The sequence below is a fragment of the Podarcis pityusensis genome (genome assembly GCF_964106645.2).
Source record: "Podarcis pityusensis genome assembly, chromosome: 5".
Classification (NCBI taxonomy): Eukaryota; Metazoa; Chordata; class Lepidosauria; order Squamata; family Lacertidae; genus Podarcis; species Podarcis pityusensis.
The window spans coordinates 42,779,667-42,797,513 of NC_138032.1; the positions used below are offsets into that span (position 1 = coordinate 42,779,667).

The 17,847-nt window shown below is 43.1% G+C and overlaps 1 protein-coding gene across 4 annotated transcripts in view; it reads left to right on the forward strand.

Annotated features, from left to right (window-relative positions):
- The window catches only part of ARMH3 (armadillo like helical domain containing 3), a 127,021-nt gene extending 110,307 nt beyond the window's left edge, over positions 1-16,714 (forward strand). For all 4 annotated transcript variants that reach the window (XM_081007069.1, XM_081007066.1, XM_081007067.1 and 1 more), the window contains 2 exons: positions 12,653-12,769; positions 14,719-16,714. In XM_081007069.1, coding sequence (XP_080863195.1) covers positions 12,653-12,769; positions 14,719-14,811 — 210 coding nt within the window. In that variant the 3' untranslated portion in view covers positions 14,812-16,714. The remainder of the gene's footprint in view (positions 1-12,652; positions 12,770-14,718) is intronic.
- The last annotated feature ends 1,133 nt before the right edge of the window (positions 16,715-17,847 follow it).

Here is a 17,847-nt window from a genome sequence, read left to right on the forward strand (position 1 = left end):
TAGGACTTCCTCCCCTCTCTTCCCCTTGTTCCTGTTCTGTGCCCTCCTCTAAACTACTCTGGAGGGCTGAGGGAACTCCTAGAACAAATGTAGGGGGCATGCAGGCAGGGCTGTAGCTAGGGGGTGGTGAGGTGGGCCCCCGCCAGGGGCGCACAAAATCAGCTTTAAAATATGTCCATAAATATAAATATTGAGTATTGCCTCATAAGAAATGGTTTTAAATAGAGGGTAAATTGAATGGGTGGAGGGAGGGGGGTTGTAGGAAAGGCAGAAAGAAGAGCTAATTTGTCCATGGCTAGGGGGTGCAATCTGGACGGTTCTGCCAGGGGCGCAAGATCACCTAGCTAAGGCTCTGCATGCAGGGGGAGAAGAGGGAGAGAATGTTCTATTGGTCAAGCAGAAATCTTTGTGCTGCTGGAGTTTTCACTTTAGCACTATGTTGAATACAACCTAGACATGATTCTGCTGAGAAGGGATAATGGGGCAAGTCCATTAGGAGCGGGGAACCAAGCAATAGGAAAATAAAGACAAGAAAATAATAGAGAGAACTATTTGACTTGGGGCAAATGAGCGATTTTAAAACAGGAAAAAGCAGCTAACATATTAATCCCTGCTGTGCAGCCTCTGTGTTCTTTTTGCAAATGATTTCTGAATGTCATCTAATCCTTCTAAAACTTAGGAAATACAGGCTTGTCTCTGTACGCAGTGCTATGTAATCAGAGGAAATTAACCAGATGAAGTGAAGGGAGCTAACTAAATTGATAAATCATTGACGGTAAGGAGTTGTGTATGTACTGCATCTAATTGCATTTTGTAAATTAATGCCCAACATGTTCCTGAAGGGTTGGTGTGCTGAACATATATGCAAAAATATGCTAAAATACCCCAGTGAGGCTTTGAAATCTGCCTGTTCATAGATCATTGTGCACATCACCTTCAATTGCTCTGGACAGCTTCTAACAGGGACTTTTTGCAGCCCTTGAATTTATGCAGTGGAAATTCACAATGGAAATTGAACAAACCTCAGAGTCACGGAATAAATCAAATCTCATTTCTCCGTGTGTGGAGGGTGGGCTTTTTGTCCTGTCCCTTTGCCTTTCCAGCAACTTTTAAATTGTACTGTTTTCACACCACCAGGTCAGGTCCACCTTTCCTTTTAATGATCAGTTCTTAGTGCTTGGCCACTTCCCTGAACCTTTTTTATTTTTTATTAAATCTGAGCTACTGGCTTCTCAGATGCCTGGTGCCTTGCTATAGCTCTGTAACTTTAATTCTTGCATGAGAATTATTAGGCAGAAAGAATGATGGCCCTTTCAGGAATATAGGAAACTGCTTTATATTGAATCAGGCCATTGAGCTCATGTATTCCCTGCACCAATGATGGTAAATCTGTGGCCCTCAAGATTTTGCAGGGCTACAGTTCCAGTAATCCTTGAGTCATGCTTGCTGGGGCTGATGGGATTTAGAGGGCCAGAGGTTTCCCAATCCTTGTCTGTACCAACTGGTAGTAGTTCTCCAGGAAAGGGAGTCTTTCCCACCTGTTTCTGGAGACACCAGGAATTGAACCTGGAAGACCAGGTTCTGCATACTAAGGAGACACTGTACTACTGAGCCTTGAGCATTCTTTAGGCTCACATGTAACACATTTTGTTGGCAGTACAGGCCAGAATTCCTAAATGTTTTCTGATAAGAAAATCTTAAATGATTTGAATGCGCTGCTTCTTTTCTTTTTTCATTTAGGCCAGGGGTGGTGGGCAACCTCTGGCCTTCCATATGTTGGTCTGCAGCTTCCATCAACTCCAGCCAGAGGTTCCCCATGGATATACATACAGGATGTAAATAAGGTTACTCAGGGCTGTAAATACTGTAACATCAGTATATTGGGCTGCAGTCTGGAGAACTGCACAATTCTTCTCTCTGTCTATTTTTAAGGCAGATATTTGGACACCAAGACTGGCACTATAAAAAAGGATTGCCCTCATTTTTATTGTATACTTGGAATCCTATTGATTCTCTGCCTCTTTGTAGAGAGGAGGGCAGAGTTTTCTTTATACCCATGAGAGACTGATGTAACCACTTTCCAAAATCTTAAACAGAATGGCTTGTTTAAGATCCACCCAGCATTTCTTTAGTAGCCCCTACAGAGTCCACACCCAAGCCTTAGCAGACATTGTTTGGCTTGTTGGATTTGTGCACTACTTGGTGGGGGATATTGAAGAAGTGGATTTTGGGGTATTAGCTGTAAATTCTTAGTCTAATAGTTATGCATAGTACTAGTCTCTCCTGCCTTAAGCATTGCTTGAGAACTTTTTTTGTTGGGGGGGGCAGTGCTTTTTACACCCTTGAAAAACCTGACTGGCACTTTCTCCCCTTATCTTCTGAGTTGTACTTACTAAAGGTTGCAATGATGAGACTAGCCATAGCATATACGTTTGCTCATGGCCATGAAGGGTTATCTTTTCCAAAGCCTACCTCACTATCAGGGCTTACAGTTCTACTCATTCCCTCATCCTTGATGGGGAACCATATGCCTAGATCAGAGGTTTTCAACCTTTTTGAATCCATGGCGCCCTTGACCAACTACATTCTTTCTGCAGGAGCCCAGTTATGTCACCCCTTGCCTGCAGAGCTGGCACCCTCTCACCCTTTCTCGAACACGCTCACTTGTGGAGTGTTCCCTCAGTCTCCTCTCCTCTCCCCTCTCATTGGGAGTCCTCTGAGCTGCCCCTCCCCCACCCTCTAAGAGATGTGCTTCCTCACATTACCCCACAGAGATCTGGGACTTGTCTGCCCATTCCCAACAGTGGGTCTGCAGCTCCCAAGTCTCTAAAAGCTTTTTGATTGCACTGTAGGGACAAAGGTTAATACTGGCTCTTTGTTTTGTAAAGGCAATTTCTTCCAGAAGAAATCTATCAGGCTTATATGTGTGTGCCCAGCACAGAGAAGTCAGCTGCCTTGCCTGGACCTGCAGCAGCCTCTAGGGTGGAGTTTGGCAGATGTTTTGCATTCGCAGTGGTATCATGAAGGGTACAGCAACGAATTGCTCCCCTGATTAAATCTGCAGGGTGCACTTTAGGGAATCGGGATTGAATTACCGGAGCTGGAACTTGTTCAAAAGCCTGAGGATCATCCCTGCTGTGATTAACAACAAAAACAAACCAACTGTTGGTTCTCTTCTGCTTCAGACATTAACTCCCTGGGTTGCACCTGTGCCCCTACTCCCCCCACCCAGTGCATTGCATAAAAGAGGGGAGTGGTAACTATTATGGATTCTGTAGGCAAGGTTATCTGCATTTTGCCGTGGAAGTGGGGGAGATAAGTTCAGTTAAATAAAAAGGAAAAGTGTATTGGCTTTTTGATTAAACAAAGCATCTCAATATATAACATAGACCTTTTTCAGTTTTGCTCTATGGAAGCTTACATTTTTTAAGCAACAGGAGTAGGTTCTGTTGGAGGTGATATCCTCTGGTGTGAGAGCTATCTCACCCTTCCCTGCACCTGCGCCAGTGATCCTTCCTTCTGATCACCATTGCCTGTTTGAGCTTTGCCTTCCCACTTCCTAACTGCAGTTTGCCCCATGATGTTATTGTGCCCCCTTTTTGTCAGTGGTAGTCCTAAGAAGCAATTTATCTGGGTGCCCAGCCTCAGTGACCTGTTACACAAATCATGGTAGTAGTACTCGTGATCTAGAACTAACCTTACTATGGTTTATAACACTAATTTTGCCGTAGCAACTTCGAAGAAAGGACTGGTGCTGCTTTGGAATGATAGGGAATAAAGAAACAATAGTGTTTGTTTAAAAGAACAATAATTATTGAGAATTGGAGGGGGGCAGTTTGAGAGAAGTGCTAATGTGCCTGGATTGAATAAGCAAAAGGAGTGCAAGCAGCATAAATGGTATTTTCCCTAGTGAATTGTAGCCACGTGATTCTCATTGACTTGAATGGGTGTCGTGCTGCTAAAACACTTTTAAATTCAGCCCATTTAATGGCCAGGCTGGGAGCCAGCGGGAAATTACTGCCGTTGCTAATACATGCTTGCATCTTTGCAAAATCTGAGAGTAAACCTAGGTGGAGGAACTGTGGGTTTTGTACTCTCCTCTCCACCTCCAACCACATCATTTTTCCTTTTCACTGAAACTCTGCCCAAGTCAGACTGTGGTCCCTGCCCCCACTACGGTCTTGAACAGTGCACAGCACAAGGCCTGATCTAGTTGGTAACTTTGAACTACTGCTAGATCATTTTACTGTGTCCTCAATCTTGGCTGTGCGGAGAAGTGATTTGTTAGCCTCTTGGAGTATTGCAACAATAATGTCGTCTACTGTGCAGTAAAGCAAATGAAAGATGATTTTCTCCTCAGATTTACAGCTGTGTTGGCCTTGGGGTCCTGGCTGTGTCATGACTCCAGAGTCTAGCAGCAAACCAGACTCTGAGGCTGCAGCTAAGGAGCTGAACCAGATTCAGGGCTCTGAACCTGCTGCTGGAGATTGGAAGACCACTGAGGCTGACGGACAGGAGCACCCAGAACAATCTCTCACACCACCAGGATCTATAGGACCAAGACCCTAATGGGAGCCTTCCCCCTGAGCCTGAGGAACAAAATGCCTCTCACAATAGCAGCACAGGGAGGAACATAGGCAGGAGGCTATGGAACAGAGGAAGAGTGCCTATCTTCCAGGCAGAGGATTGACCCTTTAAAATCTAAAGTTATCCACAAAGGCAAGGAGCCTGGGAAAGGCAGTCTGGGTAGCAGAGACTAAAGAAGGCTCATTCTGCTCTCAACCTTTGTTGAATTAGTAAGTTGCTTGCTCAGAGCTATCCATGGTTCTGCAGCTCCTGCCTTGCCTTACATCTGACTGGAAGAGGACATACTGCATCCCTTTTTGGAGGATGATGAGCCTGAGTCCTAATCTCTGTAGCCAAAATCCCTACAATATGGTGTTGGTCACATTTATGATTTGGTTAAGAACATTCCCATGAAAGAAAATGTAAAATAGGAAGTATCAACAAGATTCTGGTGTTCCATTAAGTTATGTGCACTTCAGTCAAAGATGAGAGTGCCTGTTCCACCCCACCCACCCATTTCTATTAATGCTATGTATCCTTTGGTTGCAAGATCCAGTTTGTTCAAAAATGCAAGAAATACCCGAAAACTCCTAACGTGTTGTTCCTCTCCACTAGAGGAACAAATAGGACAGTTTTACTCTAATTCTGTCTCTGATAATTCTCCCAAGGTGTTATTCTTTTCCATCAGAGAAGAGGGATCAAGAAGAAAAGGACAATATTGTTCTAATTCTGTCAAAGCCATTTACTTGCCATTTAGGAGTATATTCTTGTTAGCCTCAGAATTTCATGTAATAGAACGCTATCCAAATTCACTTATCATGGGAGTTGGCTCTCTCTCTGGTGAGTATGAGCCCCAATTCCCTCTCTAGCTCTGAGCTTGGGAGAAGGGCAGAGGTTTGCCTCTGCTATCAAGTTATTCTTTGGAGGCACTTGCTGCACAACCCAAAGTTCAGGATGATGTCAGACAAGCTCTTGCCCCTTCTTCAGCGACGAGTAGAGTTGATGGTGAGCAGCTGTGTATCACCCTCATTTGAAAGAATCTGGAAATGGACACGAAATCTTAAGAACATAAGAAGCATTTGTTGGATCAGGCCAATGGCCCATCAAGTCCAGCATCCAGTCATCACATTGACCAACCAGATGCTGGTTGGGAAATCAGCAAATAGGACCCGAGCACAAAAGCACTTGCCTCTTTTGTGGATTCCAGCAATTGATATTCATAAGCATACTGCTTCCAACCATGGAGGCAGAGCATAGCCATCATGGCTAGTAGCATTGACAGCCTTCTTCTCCATGATAATCCTATTTTAAAGCCATCCATGTTGATGGCCAACAGTTCTACAGCACAGTCATTTAGGGAGTCTAGACATTTTACCTTTTGTCATAGGTGGAACGCATGTGCAGCCATTTTATGTGAGGATACTTGAAGCCACCCATTACTACAACAAAATTCCCATGAATTTTATCGGTCACCAGAAATTCTTTGTTGCATTGAAAATGCAAACTAGGCCCAGGTGGCAGTGCAATTTTGTTTTGAACAATTTTGAAGTTGGCAAATATTTGGTTTATTTTGGAAAGTATGCCCTTGGTTAATGCAAATCATTGACTTTGGCTACTGAGGGATGTTTTTAAAAGCTATGAACACTTAATTCATATGTGTTCCTTCCAGCTGAACTAATGAATGTATACAGTAAACAATAGAGAGCACAGCTAAAGTAAAAAGAGCCAAATTTGTCTGGGAAGAGAATGTCTTGCCAGGTTCAGTTGTGTATCCTCTTTAAAGGGCTCCAGCTACTTTACTGTTGCCAGAATGGTACACACACCCACACAGAGTGAGAACCTAAGACCATTTTTAACAGCATACTTGCTAGGCCTGCCTGAGGGAGGAGCTGGACTCCAGGACAGTAACCTGTCTTCCCCAAATACCATGTATAAGAAGAAGAAGAAGAAGATGATCCTTCTACTTCTCCTCCTCCTCCTCCTCCTCCTCCTCCTCCTCCTCTCCCCCACCCCCAGTTTGGTCCTACTTCTACTCATTTGTAATTTCTGCTAGTTGAGTTTAGTATCCGTAGTACATTATCTGAAGAATGTAGTGAGACTCAACTGATAGCTCCATCTGCTTGAACTAACATACGAGAATGACTTGATTCTGAGGTTAGTCGTACGGATAACTGCTGATAGTCTGAAACAGCACTGCTGTAAAAACCTTTCAATTTGGATCATGAACCACAGCCTGCTTAGCCATTCTGTCTACAGCTCAGCATATTTGTCTGTGGAAAAGTGGTCTCCTGCTTCAAATTCTGGCATTGTGTGTTCTATGCCTCTACAATAAAACGGAGCAGGGCACTTCGATTGATCAGGCGCTAACTATGTAACTATTGTGGATGCTGGTTTTAGTCCAGGGCTACTGCTTTAAATTTCTATTCCGCCTTTCCACACAATCGTGTTCAAGATAACAACAAATGAGATACAATGCAAAATAAAGTAATTGCACAAAATACTCAGCTGTTTATAGAACAAGTAAAAAACAGATCAATAAAGCAGTGGCTATTTAACAAAAGGCAGGCAGTAGATGAAACAGATCAGTGGAACTGGCCAAAAGCCTGTCTAATTAGAAAGGTGTTCACTTGTCAAAAGATCGCTAGAGAAATAAGGCTTCCTAAGAAGGGAGTTCCAGGGCCTGTGCAGCCACTAAGAAGGACCCTTTTCAAGTTCCACCAAATGAATGGTGGCAGGACAGAGAGAGGAGCCTCTTCTATAGATCTTAAAACCCAGGCACGTTTGTATGGGAGAAAGTGGTCCTTAGGGTCACCTCAACCAAAGCTGTTTAAGGCATTGTTGAGCATCACCAGCAGTTTGAATTGCACTTGGAAATAGACTGTTGGCCAGTGAAGATGTTGTATGAAGAAAGTCACATACTGCCTATAACCAGCCCCGGTTAGCATCTTGGCTGCAGCATTCTGAACCAGCTGAAGTTTCGAAGCACTCTACATAGGCAACCCTACACAGAGTGAAAATACAGTAGTCCAGATGAAATGTAACCAAGACATGTGTCATATGGCCAGATCTGAAATTTCTAGGAATGGACACTGTACACTAGCCATAACTGTGAAGGGCCATTCATGTAATGGTTCTAATGTATGTTCCTTAATAAATACCTTAAATGAAACTAGATTCAGATACATTCACTACTTCTTCATTTGCTGAGATAACACGATGCTTGTTAATGTGTTGAGTGCTCTAAGGAACATTAGGCTGAATTGAAAAGAAGTTGGGGGAGGGATTTTTTAAAAAAGTAGAAACCATGGAAACTTGGACAAAGCTTCTCTTGGTCAGGAGTAGTGTTTATGCACAATTCCCTTCCCTTGTCATTTGTGCAGTTATATATTACCTTTTACCTTGCTTTCTCGCTTCCCCAAGGCCTCACCTAAATGTTCAGCACACTATGAAAGACTTAAGTGTTGCAGTAAATTACACAATAATTCAGAAAGTATGCAAATTTAATTTAGTAAATAATTACTCGAGTGAGGAATTGGGATTTTGGTGGAATTGAGCTGAACACTGTTAATGGATCTCAGATGAATATTGTGGGTGGTCCAGTCACAGTCTAGAAATCTAGAAACAGTTACAAAATGTGCTGAGTGTTTTGTTTTTATTTAACATTTAATTATTTAGTTACATACTTTGTCTTTGCTGCTTCTAGGAATTAATTCCAGCAGAGACTTCAGCTGCATCAGCAAATTCTTAAGATGCTGTCTGCAGACTGATACAATTTTTCAGCTTTTTCTGTATTAATTAGAACACTCTTGTAAAATTTGTCAATTATCTGTTGTTTTATGTACAGATGCAGTCACTGCTTTCCAGTTAAAGTGATAAGCCTTTCAATTACAGGAAGAAATTATATTAGCAGCTAATAGTTTCCAGAGACATGCTTTTGGATAATGGATGGGCATGTTAAGTGTAGGACCATTTTTGTGACATACAGTGCTTAATTAACTTTATTTGTTTTGGAAGAATGCCTAGGAAATAGCTGTTTAAATTAAACATTGGGCTGATCTGTCCCATCTAGCTGTATTCTGGAAGGTAAACACTGCAGGTCTAGCAGTTCATTATATTTTGCTTTGAAAGGGCTTTGGTTAGGATGGTCTTCCCCAACCTGGTGTGTGCCAGATGTGTTTTGGACTATAACTTCCATCAGCTTTCTGTTACAGGGATAATATAGGTTGCCACTTTCAAAAGAAACTAAGGCAATTGCATCTTTGGCCTATCTTCTTAGCTGTTTCTGAAATAACCTCATGACAGATATTACTGCGAGTTCGTATGACCCCCTTTGTGTGCTCAAATTAGGAGGGGGAAAAGCAAAATAGGGGCACTAATTGCGCAACCTTCCTTGTTTCCAAGGTAGCTATTAAAATCTTAACACTTTTCGATTTCCCATATATGCAGTTCCACAGTCCCCAGAGCTACAATTATTTCCTTGCCGTGGGGCGTTTATTTTTTCTTGTTACTAAACCTATAAGAGAGGTCATGGAGTGAAGGCCTATTCAGTGATAACATGGTGAAAGATAGATCTAATCTTCAACAATACATACTTGTGTGAAAATGGTTACAAGTTCCTTCTTAAAGCGAGAATCTGACGGGTTTCCTCCTCATAAGGAACATCATTTTCAAATGTTGCAACAAACAGGCTATCTTTACATGTGCACAGCATTTAGACTATATGCATAGCGTTTAGACTATAGCCCCACCCTGAAGTACCCTTGATGGGTGCATAGCATGGTTAAAACCTGTGACGTTTTATATAGAAGTGTTCCTGATATGCAGAATGTAATAATCTGAATTTTTTTAGTGCCAGTTACCCAAATCAGGCACATTCATAGCACACATGCCCCAAACACCATCTTTTGATATTGTTGACATCCATCTGTCTTGATAGACAATGGAAGAATGTGCCATTAGGGGTAAGTCAAATTGTTGGAGAGTTACAGCACCTGCTGTAGCTGTAGAGACCAATATGAAAGAGACATGTTTTGATGCAGCTGGGGCAGATGAAGGTGTCCGCTTCTGCTGATGCATGTGCACTATGGTGTTTCTTCTCTCTGTGGTCCTCCTAGCGGTCATTTCTCCTCTTGTCACTGCTGACTGTCTCCAGACATTGCAGTTTTAATGTTGCCAGCCTTCATATCATGTTTGCAAACATCTTTATAACATGATCTGCCAGCAGGCCTGGAGCCTGGAGCCAGCTCCTTGGGGATCCTGCCATCTTCCATTCTGTGTCCAAGACCAAGCCAGTGTAGATGTCACTGAGACAGAAGCGTGAACATGCTGAGAACGTTGGCTTAGAAGAGCACATCTTTGTTTGAGACTCTGTCCTGCCATGTGATGTTTATATTAGGAAAGCCAATACTGATTTATCAGGAAATGTATTCTAACACTATAAAATATAAAGTCTCTCAGTAATTCAGTAGGATTTTATTCCATCAGAAACAGCCTTTTTGCACCTCTATGTTCCCTTGATAGTTCAAGAAGTTCATTCAATTATCATACTGGTGATGTGTTTTGGATGCTGTCTCTGCTTTCCATATTAATAGGATACCAATGTGGCTGGGATAGATGTTTGTTTGTTTTTTAACTCACTGTGCAAGAGGTCTAGTACCTGCCTCAGATCAGCATCTCTGACTGTAGTTCCAGAAACAACAACATGGCTGAGTTGCAATAGTTACCTGATCTTCTTATTTGCAAAACTGTATTTGACCATACAAGCACAAGAGCTTAAATTCTCACAAGTTGCTTAATAAGATCCATGTTTCTTCTATACATGGACAAAAATCTGTCTTTTGGAATGATTGGGAAACAATTCATTTTTGCAGAGAACATCATGGCCTCTTGGTTCATGAGAACAACATGTCTAAATCTTTGACAGTAGTGAGGATTTCCACCAAGTGGACAAAACCAGCCTGTTCCTAAAAATTCTTGGACTGACACCCTTCATTTGCTCCATAGCAACTGTAATGTGATACTCACTTAGACAGCCTCCTGTATTGCAGATTGTCACTTGCAACTCAAGTGTTGTTCCTACTTACTGAGGTGCAGAGAAACTGGTAATGTGCAAGACTGTTACCACAAGTTGCGGCTTGTTCAGGGATTGGCTTCACTGTACCACCCACATCTTGCATCCCTAAGATACGGCAGGCAGTAGCAGGGTGGTAGCTGCTACTTCTGGGGGGGGAAACAAGCTGCAGAGAAATCTGGAGCAGGGTTTATCTGAATGAAGAACAAAGCAGATTTATCAAAGGAGCCAGCTCTGTTCCTGCTGTGAGTGGCCTCAGCCTAGATCTTCAAATTACATAAATTCTAAACTGCATTTGTCACTTGTGGAAAGAGAAGACAGTTCAGACAAAACCACTGCAAATGCCAGGGTATAAATACTGGTCCTCAACAGAGTGTAAGAATGGGGAACTGAGATTTGTGGAAGAGCTGCTCCCTGCCGTGTTCTTGGCTTAAAAACCATTGCCGCTATTCCCCTGCCTGCTGGACCTCTCTTTTTGCAAAGCTCCTAACAGGTATTTTTGTGTGCCATCTCTGCCCACAAATTGACGCTTACACATCTTCAGAAAGTGAGGTGATCTGTTTAAAAGCTGTGCCAATCCAACAGGGACAATTAAGCTTTGTCTCTTTCTGAGGTTTTTTTCCTGAGAGGCTTGGAATACACGCCTCTGTTTGCTGCTGGAGTTGTTGTTATTACTTATATTTGTTAGCTGATTTACACAAAAGAAAGTCTCAAAGCAACTTAACAAGATAACAGACCACAGATAAAACAATTAAAACCAGAAAATTTAAAACAATGAAATCCAAAATACTTAAAGCATTTATCCACCCCACTAAAGGTGACCATCACCATAGGAGCCAACGATTAGCAACGGTCTGAGTAATAATGATGGCACCAGGTGCATTTCCCTGGGGAGAACATTTCACAGATGGCTGGGGAGGTCACTACTGAGAATGCCCTTAAGCAACAGAACTTCATGTGCAGCAGTAGGAGGCTGATGTGACTTATGTGTTGCACAACAGCAAGAAAGCCCAGCCAGAAATGATGTCAGAGACTTCAGGTCAATGCCCAGGAACAGACAACCATTTAAATACGAAAGGAAAGTAATTGATACTAAACTTAATATGCCTTTTTTTTTAATTTTAAAAAACCCAGTGTTGAGAACTTGTGTCTGCAAACTCTTGCATTCTCACTGCCTCCTCAGGCATTTAAAAATAAGATCACGGTAGCTTTTTCAATGTGTCATGGTAAGAAGCTAAACAGGTGAGAACCTTGTACACACTGCCTTGAAGCACACATTCAGAAGACAGCTCTGTTCAGAGCCTCCTTCCCTTTCAAGTACACTTCACCTTCTTTCTGTGGTTAATTGCAGATGACTTGAATCTGTGCAGTTGGCAAGAGGACAGAGTTCTGATTCATGGAGCTGTGGTGATAGCTTTCTATTTAACTGTCTGGCAGAGGGTGTATTATTCTATTATGCTCAGTCCCTAGTGGCTAGTTGCATTCGGGAGTGAATTATTCTTCCTCCTGGGTCTGATCTCTGTGCTTGAGGTCTACGCTTTCAAACACTTATTATTCCCATCGCAACCTCGGCACATATGCAAGAAAATGGCCAATTGAATCTGTAGATAGCTGTTACTGCTGGCGATTTTTTCCTCACTGCCAGTAAACCTGACAAACAGAATCAAGGAAGGAGCCTGTTTTCAGAGGAGGCAGCCTGTTCTAGCAACAGCAGGATTGCTGACAAAACTATTCAGAAGTGACCTTGCAGCACATCAACATTTATTCTTCCACTGTACCGCCCCATTCTCTGTTGTGTAGTGCATAGATTGCACCTGTGGAGAGCATCTTCGAGGTGCTAGGCAGCACATTTTTATAGATCTACTTGGCAGAGCTCCTCCAAGTTTGGCAGATTCCTCTTCCATCCTCATTTCCCATTAAGGCAGTAGGATTCCTGTATGCTCACTGCTGAATGCTGTAGATTGAACAATTTTCAACAAGCTGATTCTTCTCTCTCATTGTGTATTTCTGGTGCAGGTTTTGGAAGTCGTGCGCTCCAACTACGACACCCTCACCCTAAAGTTGCAGGATGGGCTGGACCAATATGAACGTTACTCGGAGCAACACAAAGAAGCTGCTTTCTTTAAAGAACTGGTGAGTTTCAGCTCGTGAGTAGGAGCCTCAAAGTCTTGGCCCATGGTCTACTTTGCAGAGCAGCCACAGCACAGCCAGAACGTCCCTTTTATTATCCAGAAATATGACTGGCACAGGTGACAAAGTAGTGTACTTTTCATTAGGTCACTTTGAACAGGATGCTGGCGAGACATGATTAGGGAAAGAAGGTTTTACCTCCATCTCAGGGTTTATTGCACTCTTTTTCTGCATGTTCCTAAAGGAGAGAGCCAGAGAAATCTTGTGCTGATTGAACCTGCCAGCAGCTCATCAGATGAGCATGTTCCAATAGTTCCATTGACAGAACATGAAGAAGGGTGGTTTTTCATTTGAATTTCCCAAGAGGGAAATTGCCAAACACAGAAGCTTGAAACAGCCATGTTCAGAAACAGCCATGGTTGTCTTGATCTGTGCATTCATACAAGCAGGTGGCATATTCCCCTCTCCTTGTACAATATTCTCTGCTACTTTTTGTCATCAGCTGTGTGTGCTGCCTAAGTTCTCCCCCCCCCCCTTTCTTGCAGGAATTGTTGCTGCTCAGTATGCCCTGCTGTTCACTAACTTTACATTTCCCTTGATTAAAATGCAGATTTGCTTTTTCCAATTTTCTGAGATTATACTTTTTCCAGAGTCCATCCTCCTAAATGCTAGTAGTTTAGATTCAGTTTCACCGAGTATAGCTAACACAATTGCCAGCGGTCTTCCTTCCTCCAGTTTTTCTATCAGAAATGTTCAAATGGACTCTCTTCCCAGTTGAATGAAGACAAGGAAGCTTTCGTCATTATTCTTCATCTGATGATTGAACAAATGCAACCAGTTTAATCCCTATTTCTCTAGAGACTTCTTGAGCCTCTTACAAGCCAATCTCTGAGAACTACAATAAATGTTTTGTGTATTCCCTGAGTTTGCTATCAAAGCAGAAGGGAAGAATCCAATTGACCTGATTTGGTTGTATGTTGACAAAATCCCATTATTTACCAGTTAAGATCTGCTGCCCTATTTAATAGTAAGGGGGTACATACTCTGAACCAAACATGTACAACATTAAATTATGGAAATGTCCCAGATCTGCACTGTTTATTTTGATTGCTGTGTTCTGAATTTTTATGCAGAATTATGTACATTTATCTATGACTACAATAGAAGGTGATCTAGATGGAAACACAAAAGGTTCAACTAGTTCAGCATTCTGTTTCTTACAGTGTCCCTGAAGGCGGCTGTCATGACTTAACAGACCTATCACCCATGGCTTTTCCCAGTCCTCTTTTAAAACCATTGAAACCAGTGGTCCTTGCCCCATATCATTACAGTGAATTCCATTTAAAAACAGAGAGAAAGGAGGAGAGTACAAGCTCTTAAGTTTCTTCTCCTGGCTTGTGCAGGATGCAGAAGAAACCTTATTGGACTTCAAAGCAGTAAACACCCATCCAGGACTCAGGGCTTGCACCACTTGTGGCTCAGTTGTGTACTGAAGCTGCATGCCTGGGAGCTGTTCACAGTCCTGCCAACCTTGCATCTAGCCAATTCCCCACTCTGTCTTGCCACTGCTATTGGACCTCCACTAGCTCTAATCCTGACCTCGCCACCACATCCTTCCTCCAATTTACCTCTGGGTTGAATGCACCCAATTCCCGAGAGCCCTATCTTGGCCCACAAGCTCTGAACCACCCGAGACACAAAGACAGACTGAGGAAGGAAATTTTTCAGCCATCTCTGCACCTGGGTAGATTCCAAGCAGCATGAGAGAGATTCATAGGCTGTTTTGATCTGACTGAACATCCTTGTGGTTGTTGAGTCTTAGTTTGTTGGTAGGCTTTCTTCCCCGAGCCAATCATGTTGCAACAAAAGCTCACCTATCAGGGGTCTCCTTCAGTGCCAGAGGTGCTGGTCTGTGTAAGTGGTATATGAAATGACTGTTCTCTCTCACACAGGTTCGATCCATCAGCATCAATGTCCGGCGAAATCTGGCCTTCAACACTCTCAGCCAGGAAACCTTGCTTAAAGAATTCTCAACCATCTCCTGAAGCGGAGTTACCATCTTGCTTCCTGGCCAGTCCTGGCATCACTGAATCCCTTTCCCCAGCATTGGCTGTAACTCCTGATTGTGGGGTGGTCTATCCCTAGTGCTTGTGTGGTTTTCCCCAGGAATCATCAAGGGAAGAACTGGACTTGTCCCACATTCCTGAGCACAGAGAACTGGTGATGTTGACTACACTGTGGAGTTGGGAGTGAGGAAGAGGAATATGTAGTTACCGCTTTTTCTCGCTTTTCTCTGTGCAGCAACTATTGTGCAGGGATAAGAGTTTTTCCCCAAGTGAGCAAAATTAGAGCAAAACAGTGTTGTTGGGAGAGCTCATCCTTCTGATTCTCTGCAACCTGTCTGATGATAGACAGATGCCGAGGAAGAGAAAGTAGTGCAGGCCATGGGAACTAAGTCCTTTATAATAAGGGGCAGATTGACTGAACTTCTGTCTATAAGTTATCTGCTTGACTTGGGTGCTTTGCATCTGTTGCCCATGTGTATTGCCAGCCCCATCTCAAACTGGTGTGGAAATTAAGAGCTGAAGTCTCTGCCCTTCACTCTGAGTTAGGGCCTCCTGACTGAATGGTGCTTGCAAGAGATTCTCTTCAAGAGGTTTCACAGTGTCCTGCCTAAAACACTTGGTCTCCGGAGTTCCTGAACTAAGAGGTTAACTCTATGAGTTCACCTCTGCTATTCCTACTGCCCTGTTCTAAGACTCTGGGGATTAAGGAAATGAATATATGCCATTGATTCCCCACCCCCACCCCATAGGACCAATAAAAGAGAGTGCCCTCTGCTTTTATTGCTAATACAGTTGTTGTGTATCAGAGGGAACCCATTTTTTCCTGTTTCCAGTAGGTTAACTAAGCTCCTACATTAGGTTCTTCAGCATCTCTCCACTGGCCTGATACTCCTGGATCCCCAAGGTGCTGATATGGTGACCAAGTTCTCCTATCCACATTTTCAGTGTCTAGTCCATTCAACACGTACACTGCCTATGCCAAATTTCACGTTGACTGAAGCAGGAACTGCTTAGCTCACTTTCCCTTCCTCTGTCAAAGTCTACCTTCTCTGTGCTCTAATAAAGTGCTTCATTGCATAGGTAGAAGTAGGGAATTAATTAGTTGGGAGTATCTCACAGCATTTTAGGAGGAAAGAAGCCTGGGATAGGGCAAATCAGTGTTCTACATCTCTGGCATTCTGTTCTATACTCTTGTCCACCAAGGGCTGCAATGGCAGATTACAGGACATGTTTGTGCAGTCAGCTGCCCCATAGATTTTTATCATCCTTTTTCTAGAAATATAGGACTGTGCTCTGTTGGGAAGCAAGGAGTTGGTCATACCTTTGGTACTGTACTCAGACTGGAAATCTCAATCAGATGAGCTCTAAAATTTAGAGTCTGAATTCTTAATTAAAAGGTTGGGAGTATTTGGCACAGTATCTGTTGCAGGGGGTTGTCTCCTACCTGCATATTATCTTCCAGGCTGCAGAACCATGTCCAATGGATGCCAACAGGATTCGGCAAGCAGGTATACAGGCACACTTACTGGGCTCTTTCCTGGTGTATGTTGGTTATTATTCAGAACAGACTGCCATCTTGTGTGATTCCTCTGTTCTTTTTGGACTCCGATGAGAACCTCCCTTCCCTAAGTACGTTGATGGATCTCAGCCATGCTTAGCAGTGGACTTTGAGGCCAGAATTTCAAGGAAGAATTCTTTTTCCCCCCTCTAGAAGAAACACTATGAACACCTTGCTGCTGAAATAGCACCTGTAAGATGATGTATATAGAATTTGGCAGTAAGGGGCCAGGGAGGGGTGTGGCGCCTCTGATCACTCTATTGTGTGCAGTGTATCTTTTTGTGCTCTTTTGGGGGAGAGGTAATAAATTATTACTACTCTTAACGTTTTCTTGGTGCTAATGTGTGCTTGCCGCTGTACCAAATAGACAAACGACATCGTCCTTGCTTCAGAGCACTTGCCATCTTCAGTGAAGTATTTAGGATGGGATGTGCGAGGTGGAGAGGAGTTGGGTTTGAAAATCTGAAAACTGCAAGCTTAATTCTTTGAGTCCTTTTCAGTTTGTTACCTGCAAGCATTTTCTTTGTCAAACCAGTTGCAGGGGTTACCAACACAGAGCACATTTGACTTCTGCAGCACTCACCGGGTCCCCTCCCCAGCCGAAATTGGGTTTGAGAGACATATTACTTTGCAGCCAATAGAAGAGGTTGTGACTGAGTGGGTGGGTGGCAACCCCTGCTCAGGAGCCTTTTACTTCTCTCCCATGTGACCACATGGAATCTTTTCATTTGTTCATGTGCCTTCTCTTGCTTGGTAGGCAAGGTTATCCTCCTCAGAATTAACCAGGAAGAGAAGCTCTGTGGTCCTATACTTTGGGCTGGGAGTGGGGTCTTCACAGAGGTCATCAGAGTTCTTTTCAGCAAGGTGTGTGTTTCTGAGCTTCCCCCTTTCCAATCTGCATTCTGTAGTTAGTTTTCAGTTTGTTATAGGAGTACCCTTTGTTTTAGGATGTACTTCCTAGTTTATAGTGATTGGTATTATTATGAATTGATGCCTTTGGGTTTATCTGACTCAGTTGGAAGCATTTTGGATTGTAGGTTATATCCATAGGTTGTATCCAACACTGTCATTTCTCTTGAACAACAGACTTTGGCTTGCACGGTGGAACTACCCCCTGCAGCTCCCTGAAAGCAGATATGAGGAGGGTGGGGAGAGCAGAGGCAGAAGAAGTCTCATTGTGCAAGTGAAATGTCCCTCCACACTCAGCTTTGGATACAACACAATGCCATTTTTCTACTGGAATTCTTTGAGCAGTAGCACACTTCCTGTTTGAATGTATATCCCTTGATGCTTGTGACAAAAGGTTGGTTGGGGGAAGATGCTACCCTCACTATATGCATGTATTTTTTTACATGTCAAGCAATTCAAGGTGGTTTGGGTCAAGGTGTGCAGTGTGCATGCAATGCAAGCTTGCACATGCAACCTTGGCACCTGTTTTTAGGATCTTTTGTGCTTGA